Source organism: Papaver somniferum, chromosome 2, assembly GCF_003573695.1.
Source record: "Papaver somniferum cultivar HN1 chromosome 2, ASM357369v1, whole genome shotgun sequence".
NCBI classification, from domain to species: Eukaryota; Viridiplantae; Streptophyta; class Magnoliopsida; order Ranunculales; family Papaveraceae; genus Papaver; species Papaver somniferum.
Window position 1 is genome coordinate 85,820,129 of NC_039359.1, and position 11,872 is coordinate 85,832,000.

An 11,872-nucleotide genomic window follows, 5' to 3' on the forward strand; every position below is an offset into this window, starting at 1 on the left:
CTCTCTTTTAGTTTTAAAAACGCAACCTTTTTAAGTCTAAAAAGATGAAATGGGTTCTTCTTCTTTAACTGCTTCCTCCTACGCTAACTTGCGCACGTTCTCAATTCAACACCAATCATCGTCGAATCTTTCATTTTCATCATCAATCCAACGGTTGATTCCAATCAGAATAAATTCATTTCTTCGATCAAACAAAGTAAACCTAATTTCAACAAGCAGTAGTAGAATTCGAAGACCTGCTAAGTGGAAACTCCAGTCATCTTCAATGGCGGATATTACTAGTTCTAGTGAGAAGAAAGAACATCATAAGAAAGAGATTTTTGAGAATGAAGAACTTTTGTCGATCTCTTTAGCGAAATATATAGCTGATTTATCTGAGAAATTTGTTAAAGAAAGAGGTTCTTTTACTGTTACTCTCTCTGGTGGTTCTCTCATCAAATCTCTCAGGTAACATGATTTTTGATTTTGTCCCTTCTTCAGACTTATTTAATCGTTTCTGTCTGCAAACCAATTTTTGTTTTGATTTTTCTTTTTTAATGAATTGGGTTGAATTTCACAATCCGGGGTTTCTTATTGGCAAAATATTCACAAGAAATTATTTAGCGATCCATTTTTCCTATTAATATCTAGAAGTAATCTGCCCTGTGCTGAGCTTAAGGAGTAATTTAGCTAATTCTTTTGCGCAACAATTATTAGCAAAGTAGTTCTTGAATTTGTTAGTTCGAGCAAGATAGCTTCATTTCTCCAGTCTAAAGCTTCACAGTTTGGATCAAGGAAGTCAGTCAATCACACTTTTATTGTCATTAAGTACCATCAGCCTCCTATCCATTCCCAGATCTACTGCTCATGTTGTAGCTCTTCTACAAGCTCTGCTGGAACACCATCCAGTTTCACAAATTTCACCTTCTTTAGTAAGAGTGTTTCTGATCCTTTTTAGAAAAGGCAGCATCCACCAGCATGAAATTTCTTCTTCTATGTGATCAGTGTTGTGTAACTTGCAGCCAGGGTGATAAACATCACATTTGCTAATGTTTCTACTCTTACTGATATAGTCAACAATTTGCAAAAGAGCTGATTCTGTTCAGAGAAATAATTAGATCATCTGGATCTGGCTGAATCCCATCGCAAAACCACCTTGCACTTATATTTTCGTATATGCCAGATTACGTATGCAATTTTATCTCTGTTATGTTTATCAGCAAGCCACCAAATGCACCAATCCTTGAAATTGCTATTATGATTTTTAGAAGATAGCCTCAATAAACCTGCTTTTAGTGAAAACGTGATCTGCGATGAATTGCATAGTGAACGACATTTATAAATTGGAGAGAACCTCCCAGTCTTTTCCTTGAGCAGTCAGTTATGGCTCTCGAAAGAAGTTTTTTGGTTCTGGACGTAACATTTATGCCACAACATATACCACTCCTGTTAAGAGAATTCGTTGTTCTGTTCTTTTTTCACAAACTTCCTTACTTCGATTTTTTGCTCCCAAATCGTTGTTGTGTCTTCTCATGTGCTGTTTAGCTCGAGGGAGGTATCATAAACACGAAGATGCAATGTTTTTATTTTTGTTTTTGTGATGTTGTGAACTTGGTTGAATTTCACACCTTGTTTTTTTTTTTTATTGGTAGAATATTACTAGAGATAAGTTTATGTTGAATGATTTGTCATTAGGTATTTTGTTAATTTTGGACTGAAAGTTGTTTAACAGACAAACCTTTGATTTATTATAAATTGATATACAATATACAGTTTTTTCCAGATGGAGAAAGCAAGCTCTTAAGATTGAGAAAAGAAAGTTGATTATATTGCAATTTGAAGCTCCAAAAATTTTTCATCCTTTAATTGGAAAATATTGATTTAAACTAATGGAATGAAATTCTTCAGGAAGTTGGCGGAAGCACCATATGTTGATTCAATTGATTGGGCAAAATGGCATGTCCTATGGCTAGACGAGAGAGTTGTTCCTAAGGATCACGCTGATAGTAATTATAAGCTTGCTTATGATGGGCTTCTCTCTAAGGTGAGTCACCTTCATTTTCTAAACTAGTGTAGAAAGAAAATACTCTTTATTTTCACTGGAAACTTGAAGTAAATTATTTTGGGTGGTGGAATCCCAACTAATGCCTGAAAAGTATTTTTGTGGATAAACTCTAATAAATTATCATGGATAAACTCTAATAAATTGCGGGGGTATTGGTTCTCTTAGTTTGTAGGCAAACCTGTTAGTTCTTTGTACTGCCATGTCCGCTTGGTGACTGTGAAATGTAAAATGATGAAACATAGAGCAATCTCAGAACATAGGTGAACAGACTAGACTGTGTATCTCGGAGAAAGTATCGAGTTACATCATGCTTATAGCTCTGAATAACTGCCGTGTTTGGATGGTAGGAATGAAATTGCCTTCCCTAGAAAACTAGGGTCATTGCAAATAGTATGATGGCTGGTTGATTCCCATTCTAACCACATCTATGGAATGTGATTCATGAAACATGGCTGTATTGTATGGGGATCGGAGGGGATCTTCATCATTGTCGTGTAGATATTGGTCTTCAAATTACTGAGAAAGTTCTCATGTGTCTAAATTTGATTCATATCCGTATGCCAGTTGAGCAACAATTCTCAATATGGAAATTTATTAAAAAGGATTTTCTAAGCTAAAAAAAAATGGCATTCTTCTTCCATGAGATCTTAGAGCAGGCCTAATATTTGGGTTGTATTTACAGTGTTATCTCTGTAAATTTTTTAACTGAGATGCTTGACCTAATTTATTTATTTTTTTCTATTCAATAAGCCAGTTAGTGTCGTCATGTGGGTAAGTACAGTAAAATAGTACTACTAGTAGTAGTAGGTTATAGCATTAGATGAAAAGGTAACTAACACAGGAACTAGATAAAGTAATTTATGGATTAATATAACGCTAACATGCAAATAGGTAGAGGAATTGGGAGTAGCGTATTAAAGAGGATCGGATACAAATGGTGATTACAACGAGTAGTATATTAATTCTCTTTATAATTAGCATATATTAAAGTTTCCGCTAGTTAGTTTTAGATATTTATAGGCATAATTTTATCACACATTCTTAATGCCTATTCTTCCACCCCAAGAAACTTCTCGGTAGTTTAACACTGGAGAACAAGTTGCAGATACAGTTCAAAGGCACCTCTAAGACTCTAAAATTGTGTTAGTTTAGTTACAGATTTGATGCGAGCAAGAAAAACTTGTATTAGTTTAGAGGAGTTTCAAAAACTATTAAGTTATTGTGAAAATTTCTTGAAGTGTGTGATAAATTTTAGGCTAATATATTAAGATATTCTTCTAGTTAAAGAACACAACTTATGGCTAACCTTTGCAGCACTTTTGAGAGAACCAGATTCGGAGCCTTTCAATAAGTCAGACAAATAATATCCTTCAAACCTTGTCCATGGAATAAGTATAGTATTAATGCTTATGGATTGCGACTCTCTTAATCAGTAGTCTTTTCACTGTCTTGTTTATTCCTTGCATATATAGTTATGGTCCAAAATAACATATCTTATTTCTCTTTTTTTTTTTGACAATATGCTTACTTTTTGCCATCATTTTTTATAATCTCTTTATGGTCTTTGTAACCTTTCAATACTCGAAATATCTAACTTTTCGTACAAATATCTGTATATTATTTTTCTAATTGTCAAACGTAATTACTCCTCTTTTCCGAATTACCACACTCCTTTTAACATATTCAGTTAAATGCTTAGATATCTTTTCGTTAAACGGCACATCCTACAGCTAAAACTGTTGCTCGATCATTTCATAAATAATTGTCTTCACCACAGTATTGGACAGTATACATGTTTCTTTATTTTTCTTTTCCAATTTGGCAGGTTCCTATTCCTCCTGGTCAAGTTTATGCTATAAACGATGCACTCTCTGCTGAAGGTGCCGCTGATGATTATGAGACCTGCCTGAAGCATTTGGTTAATACCGGTATCTTGGCTGTATCAGCTGCTAGTGGGTTCCCAAAATTTGATCTCCAGTTGCTAGGGATGGGCCCAGATGGTCATGTAGCATCTCTATTTCCTGGACATCCTCTTCTTAATGAGAAGGAACGATGGGCTACCTTCATTAAGGACTCACCAAAACCTCCACCAGAGAGAATTACTTTAACTTTCCCTGTGATAAACTCGTCCGCATATAATGCTATTGTGCTGGTTGGAGCTGGTAAATCTGCCATAGTCGCGAAAGCATGGGGCAAAGATAAAAGCTCGGATTTGCTTCCTGTTGAAATGGTTACAGCTGAAGATGAATTTACCTGGTTTATGGACAAAGAAGCGGCATCAAAGCTGTAAAGAGAGTGATCAGGTATGCCTATTGTAATGTAAGCTGTATAAGACTTGAGTGAATGAGTTATCGGCGAATCTTCCGTCTAGGCCTGCAACTTTGTCAAAATAAATTCCTGACATGCCAGTTGATTCTATAATGCATGTGGTAGTCAATGACTTAATAAAGACTGTTTTAGTAAAGTTTGAGTTGTAGAAATCTTACTGAATTATTGACTCCTCGTGTCTGTTGTTTGTGGCTTGAATCTTATGCTTCGGATTCCTAAGATTATGTCTGGAATAGGCAATCTAGTCCTTGCAGGATCTGGAAGATGATTTCATGTGAAGTAAGCAGCAGAAAAATAACGGGAGAAACCACATTGGTGGTTACTCGTTAATCCAAAAAAAATGGCACTAGAAATTAATCAGAAAGGCAAAAAGAAGACAGAAAAAAAGAGAGAAAAATGCATACCGAAGGAAGCAGTAATTTGAAAGCAAGGCTCAAACTTGTTCATCACTAGACTGATCGCTGATTGAGTTTTTTTTTTTTTTTTGGCCTTTTTCTTGATGGTTGATTATGCTACTGCAGAATGCAAAAGTTTATTTATGTAGAATGCTTGGTTTATTGCGTTTGCATACCGGAAGAGGCAGAAATACTTCTACTTTTCAAGTCAAAAGGCTTGACAAAAAAATGATCTTTTTGCTTCTAAAAACCGTTACAAAATTTTACTCAGCAATTGGAAATGAGTCTTATGGCTCTGTATCCGGTTCATTAACGTCCTCCGAGTCTGACAAGGACCAGAAGAAGGCCCCTCGGAAATTTTTGACCATATTTTTGGCCTTTTAATTTCTTTAGTTAAAAAACAAAAACCGTACACTCTAAAACCCTCATATATCCTAACAAAAATAGCTAAACCCTAAATAGATTTCTCACCCCTCTCTCAACTTTTAAACAGTTTAGGAAACAAACCTTTAAACGACGGCAAAAATGGCAACCCATTCATTAGATGAAGAAACAGCAGCTAAAGTCCTTCGTCAGGTAAAAATTTCATTCTTTTTTGCCCTGATTGTTTAGTACTTTAATTTTATTTCAAAATAAAACTGATCTTTTTTCTTTTTGGGTTTTAATTTATAGGTAGAGTTTTATTTCAGTGATATTAATCTACCCAGAGATGGATTTCTCAAAAACTCAATCAGTGAGAGTGAAGATGGAAGTATCCTTTAATTATAACTTTTAGGTCTCTTTAATAGTATTTTTTTTTTATACGTTTCAAAATTTCTTTTTTGGTATTCGTTTAATCCTTCACTGTAAATTTTTTTTAGTGATCAGCTTAGGGCTGATTTGTTCTTTTTCTCGGATGAGAAATCATTTAGGTTTAGCTGGGGATGTGAAAACGGAAGATGTATCGGAAGATACAGTTAAGTCTGTAGCCGAAATACTTAGAAAATCGACTGTCTTAAGGGTTTCTGAAGATGGTGGGTTTTACAATATTTTGGGTTTTATTCATTTTAAATAATGATTTTATTGTTGTTTTATTTTTTGGGTTTTTTTTTTGTATTATCAGGGAACAAGGTTGGTAGGAGTACCGAGCTTTCTGGATTGGAAGAGGTTGTAGAGCAATTAGACATAAGAACAATTGCTGTATCACCTTTTGAGCATGGTGTTACACTTGAGGAAGTAGAATCGTTCTTCACTCAATACGGCAAGGTAATATTCAGCTGTCTATTTGGTTAGTTGCATACTTTCAAGCATTATTTGGTTAGTTGCATACTTTCAAGCATGAATTTGTACTTTTTTGTAATTTCAATCCTAATCAAGTATATCGCTGTTGACTATTGTCTTATTGGCTGCTACTCATGTGTGTATCTGTATTGATATTTAATTACAAACATGGATTTGGGCATTTATGTTATGACTGATTGCGAACATGGATTTGGGCATCTTTTTCTAGCTCTGTGAAAACATATAAACTTTACATTATAATTTCTGGTGTATAGCTATTGACTCTGGAACTTATGCATACTGCAGGTAACTAGCGTAAGGTTACCTCGTCATGTTGGAGATAAAAGGTTTTTTTGCGGTACTGCTCTGATTGAGTTTTCAACAGAGGAAGATGCTGCTAATGTTTTACCCAAAAGCTTGCTTTATGGGGGTGCTGAGTTAGAACTAACACCAAAGTAAGTTATGCTTATTTGCTACCACAGATCACAGATGTCTATTTGGTAGGTCCTGTGTTCACATAATATTTTTGTAGACAGTTACCGTTTCACATAATATTTTTTTTCCCACTTCAATATTGCGTTAAAAGCGGTGTTCATGTGATTTCTGAAGTCCATCAAGTGGCCAAGTGGGATTAAAAACCAGAAAACCTGTGTAATCTATATAAAATGGTCTAGAGATATGAAGCATTGACCTCAACATTGATAACCATGAATCGATATTGCTGAGTGCTGAGAGAGAGATTCATTCTCATAATGTTCTATCATAATTTTTGTATCCCTGTGTTCTGACAATATTAAATTGCAGTTTTATGGACATGTAAACTGAATATGTTGGGTCCCGACTCTTTTTATGTCTCTATCAATTTCAACTATCTCACGCACTACATATGATTTGATGCATTGTTAATTTTTTTTGTACTTCTATACGACTTTATTTTGTATCAGTTATTATTTTCTTGAAACACTACGCTTATGCAAGATTTTATTATTTATACAGAAAAGATTTTGACGCTGCAAGGGAAATACTAAGTGCAGAGGTTGAAAAATCTCGGCTTCTTAGAGGTTCACATAAAAATGACTCCGAAGAGAACTCTGGGTAGGTCTCACCATTATCTATTGCTTTTGAGATTCTTTTAACATTTTTTTCTTTTTGATTCTTTTTCTTTGATATGTTAGCCTACTAAATTACTTTCTTGTTGTTGGATCCATTATGCTACAGGTATCCGAAAGGTTTAGTGATTTCATTTAAGTTGAAGCATAAATCAGGAGAACACACTGCAGACAAAAATGGCAGCCACGAGGCAGCTAACGGTAATGGAGATGCTTGTGAGAAAGGAAAGGAAGATAATGTCACTGACAAGGGCACTAATCAGGGTGAAGAGAAAAGCTCTGAGAATGTTGAGAAGGAAGAAGGTAAAGGAAAAGGTGCGGAAAATGTCAGTGAAGGAACTAAAGAGAACGCATCAGATAGAGAAAAACTGTCAGCTGCTTTCAACAAAGACAACAAAGATGTCGTGTTGCGTGAGGATATAAAGAATCTACTTCAACAATTTGGAACTGTTAGGGTATTGCACTAATTCTTCTTCTAGTTGTTTTGAATGATACTAATGATTGTGAGATGTTTTCTTCATATTGATGAAGTACTAATTCTTCATATTGATGTCTGGTTGGGTCAAATCAATCTGACAAAAGGTTGTTTTTCTCTGAAGTTTATTGACTTCAAAATGGGGGACGAGTCAGGATATGTGCGTTTTGAAGAGCCAGAAGCGGGTCAGAAAGCTCGTGCTGCAGCTGTGCTCGCTGAAGAAGGTGGTCTGATAGTGAAAAATTATATCGCTTTCTTCGAAGCTGTTGTCGGTATGTATCCTGGTCCCTCTCTGTTTATTATCATTGCCAAATATGTTGTATTCCCGTGATTCTTAAATGGGTGCCAGATGGATGGTTTAAACTTCTATGAATTTTGGATTAGTGAACTTTTTCACTTGGTCCACAATTCTTACATCAACCATTTTCCTGCACAATGGAAGCCTAGTCTATGCAGCACCTTGTTGTTTTATATTGCTGATACCTGCTTGTGTTACACTTTACGATGTTCAGTTAAAACCGAGAGATCTATAGTTGTGTGCGTTGTGTTGTTTGTCAATATCTATTCTATTATCAATTGAAAATGAATGATTTTAGTGAAACCTATTTCAACACTCTACTCAATCAGATATTTTAAACACAATACAAGTTCTAAACTACCTAGTGGGATTTCAAAAGAGTCAGTTTAAGATCACAGCAAACTGTAAATGCTACCTCCCTCTTTGTTGATAAGTTTTTCTAATCCTTTGACTTCAAGGAAGCTTAAATAAGAGTTGTTCCGTGTAAGTGGTCCCCCTCCACTGTCAGATGTGTTGGTCCTTGTTAAGAAATGACTATTTTGGGTTAGCTTTTCATGGCCAAGATAATAATGTCATAAGCAGCAAAATTACGTCGGGGAACCATCTCTATATGAATAATGTGTTTGAAAGAGACTTGTCAAAGTAAGTCTTCAGTGCGGCTGCGTCTCCATTTAATCTACCACACCATTTGGGACCAAGTTTTGGTAGTTTTGTATTTGAACAAGTGTTCAAATTTGTAGCTCTTTGTCAAGATATAACATGAGTTTTAAACACAAATATCTGACTTGTTGTAATGCATGTCTCTATTGCTTTATGATAGTTGGAGGGGCTCCTATAGTGCCTGCAATGCTAAGTTTTTTTTCATTACTTATTTCCTGGCAAAGTATTTGTTAAGACTTGGTGTCAGCGTATACCTTTATCTTTATTATACCTTTATCTTTATCTTTGCTCTTTCCTCTGTTATGCTTAGGTGATGCTGAAAAAGAGTATTGGAGCTTACTTCGTGGGGGTCAAGATAAGCGCTGGGAAAGTAAAGGCAACCGCGGGAGGTGCATATCTCTCTTAACTCCCCTTTCTTTCTTAGTGTTTGTACTACTAAGAGGTTACCAGGCTTTTAGTTACATTTAGTTTTTACTTGGAAACTGAGATCAATAGTTAAAGGTGTTACAAAAAATGTCCAACACTTGTATATTTGTTAGGATCGCTTAAGTTAAGTTTTTGTTTCAGATTTGTTTTCAGTTCAGGTCAAGAATTAGGCTGGCTGAATAGTTTTATGTTTAAAGATTGAAGTATTTGCTTCTGTTTATGAAGGATTTGTTTTCTACTGATGAGTTTTGACGTTTTAAAAAAACTTAAAAAGGCATTTTAATATGCTAGCTTACTAGGTTTCACAGCAGTAATGTTCCGTAATCTTCTGGATTAGTTTTAATATGTTTTCTACTGATGGTATTTGTAATTTGGCATTAGATGTGGTTTGTTTGCCTACCGGCACCGAATTCATGTTTTGTTCGATAGTCGTTGTCTTCTGGATTGAAGACTATGGTTGGTTACAGCCTTCATAATTTGTTGTCAATTTTTTCTTTTTTGTTGTGATCGATGTTGCTTGTTGTGACATTGTATCACTGTGGTGACATAGAGAGTCATATTAGAACCTTGATTGTTTCACATTTGAATCGTAATTTGCATTCGCATTGGAATGGGCGTTTGCCGTAGTATTCATATTTGAAGTGGAATTGTGCATTCATACTAGCATTGTTTTGTCTGAGTCAGTATTGGCGCTTCTTAGTTCTTAGCTCAACATTATGCTATGGACTGTGAAAGTTGTTTGCAGAAATTTCATGGTCAAGAGTGTTGCTAGTTTTTGATTATATTTATATAAGAGATTGTTTTTATTTTCTCTACAGGGGTGGTAGAGGAGGCTTCAGAGGAGGGAGACACAATGGCAAACACAATCGCTCCAGGGATAGTTACTCTTCTGATGGACGCTCAAATAAAGCTCAGAGGGTGTAGGTGGCATCAAAGCTGCACCGCTGTTCCTTTAAAACCACATTCAAATCCTGGTTCGCCTCCTTGTCGTAGGTCTCTTTACCACGGTCTCCATGAAGCTAATAGTTCTGTTCCACAGTTTTGAAAGTTATTCTTTATGGTTGGTAAATTGTTGGAAGTCAATTATTGTAATGCTAGAATGATTTGTTGGATATTATTTGCTGAACTAAATTAAATCTCATCTAAGGCTTCATGTTTCCATGGGTTCCATATCCAAAGACGTGGGAAACAGTTGAGGATAGGAAGTAGGGAAACTGAAATCCCCTAGTCTGGTCCATCGCTAACCAGAACCATAAGCTATCTTGATAATCTTATCTTGTCGCTAGCCAGAACCTATTATATCTGTCTCATGAAAAGTGATATTTTCATTTTCTCATTTTCGTCGATAAATAGGTCCATCTGATACAGGAAAAAAAGAGAGGAAAAATATCACTTTTCCTGTGACAGAGAAAGTAGTAAATAAGAATAAGTTGACTAGTCTTTAGACTGGTAGGTTGGTCTTGTGGTTGTGGAGGCATAAACTTGCTCAAAAGGACTCTGCAGTTTAATGCATGCGGTCACCTCTGGACAGTGTAACAAACTGGCACCAAGTCCACGAGCATGCCAGCAAGTTTGGATAAAGATAGAACTTAAGAAGTCCTTGTCTAATGAGTCAATGGTGACAAAAGAATGAGAGTATCTGTGTTTGAAAGAGTCATCACTCTCATCTGTCAAAAGTAAAGAGAGATTCTCATAAGACTTAAAAAGGACACAGAAAATCATGAATGAAATAGATTTGTTTGTGGATAATGAAAAGTAAATACAAATCCTTGCAATGAGGAAGCAAAATATTAATAAGAGAGAGAGGGAGAGAAAAAGGGGGTTGGACTACGTGCCAACATTATATACTCCTACTTTGCATTTATATCCTTACATGTCACTCTCATTTGAAAAACAAACAGAAGTTTCTGGATTCATTGTTGTTAAGACCTGAGAGTTAAAGAGAAGAAGAAGATCAGGTATAAACAAAGTTTTTGGTTTCTTTGGGGTTCATTCTAGTTTAGTACTTTTAGAGACAAGATGTTGGAAGGGAAAGCACATATAGAAGACACAGACATGCCAATAAAGATGCAGATCCAAGCCATGACTTGTGCTTCTCATGCACTTGATCTCTATGATGTCTTTGATTGCAAATCCATTGCTTCTCACATCAAAAAGGTGCAACACCCCCATATTCATCTTTCTCTACTTGATCATATATACACTTGTTTGGGTTTTTTGATGTTTTTTTGGTTTTTTTTTCTGTGAATAACAGGAATTTGACAGGATATATGGGGAAGGATGGCAATGTGTAGTTGGTTCAAACTTTGGTTGTTACTTCACTCACTCCAAGGGGACTTTCATATATTTTGCATTAGAGACTCTCAATATTCTCATTTTTAAAGGTTCTTCTTCAGCTACCTCCCTTTCCCCTTGAACACTACTATTGCAATTGATATGCCACTGCACTGTAAGAGCTCTTTTGGGTAGATTACCCTGAACAAAGAAGAGACACCATGACAACCACAGGATATCTGTTTGGACTTACCAAGCAACTTTTGCTGCTGCTGTAGAAGATTTTTATTGGTGAATTTTATGGGGATTTTACTATTTTTTTTTTTTTTTTGGCCTTTTTCTTTTGTAAATAAGGGCAGTCTTTATTCTTTAAAAGTTGGGTGGTTGTTGTGTCTTTGGATAATACAGTATCTCTAGCTAGTTTCTTCAGCTTACTATGGAAACTTTGTTCATAATGAAATCTATCGTTGCTATTTGCTTTTCTGGTTCAAATGCCCAATTCACAGATTGCAAAATGAGTGTAATTTTCTGTTGGTGCAGTACATCCTCTAATTTGGAAGGCTAAGGGCTAAAACTCCTACATTTGTATATCTATAATATGGC

At 35.5% G+C, this 11,872-nt stretch overlaps 3 protein-coding genes across 3 annotated transcripts; all 3 read left to right on the forward strand.

Annotated features, from left to right (window-relative positions):
* Positions 1 to 32: 32 nt before the first annotated feature.
* Positions 33 to 4,546, forward strand: LOC113348275 (probable 6-phosphogluconolactonase 4, chloroplastic). The gene is made up of 3 exons (XM_026591987.1): positions 33 to 447; positions 1,888 to 2,023; positions 3,870 to 4,546. Exons 1-3 carry the CDS (start codon positions 50 to 52, stop codon positions 4,332 to 4,334), a joined length of 999 nt encoding a protein of 332 aa, XP_026447772.1. The 5' UTR covers positions 33 to 49; the 3' UTR covers positions 4,335 to 4,546.
* Positions 4,547 to 5,189: 643 nt separating this feature from the next.
* On the forward strand, positions 5,190 to 10,156 carry LOC113353660 (la protein 1-like). Its single transcript, XM_026597191.1, has 10 exons — positions 5,190 to 5,343; positions 5,440 to 5,518; positions 5,628 to 5,780; positions 5,870 to 6,012; positions 6,334 to 6,482; positions 7,024 to 7,122; positions 7,246 to 7,591; positions 7,736 to 7,883; positions 8,880 to 8,958; positions 9,814 to 10,156. The coding sequence occupies exons 1-10, from the start codon at positions 5,293 to 5,295 to the stop codon at positions 9,917 to 9,919; spliced, it is 1,353 nt and encodes a 450-aa protein (XP_026452976.1). The 5' UTR covers positions 5,190 to 5,292; the 3' UTR covers positions 9,920 to 10,156.
* Positions 10,157 to 10,880: 724 nt separating this feature from the next.
* LOC113353661 (dynein light chain LC6, flagellar outer arm-like) lies at positions 10,881 to 11,594 on the forward strand. The gene is made up of 2 exons (XM_026597192.1): positions 10,881 to 11,152; positions 11,250 to 11,594. The coding sequence occupies exons 1-2, from the start codon at positions 11,015 to 11,017 to the stop codon at positions 11,409 to 11,411; spliced, it is 300 nt and encodes a 99-aa protein (XP_026452977.1). The 5' UTR covers positions 10,881 to 11,014; the 3' UTR covers positions 11,412 to 11,594.
* The last annotated feature ends 278 nt before the right edge of the window (positions 11,595 to 11,872 follow it).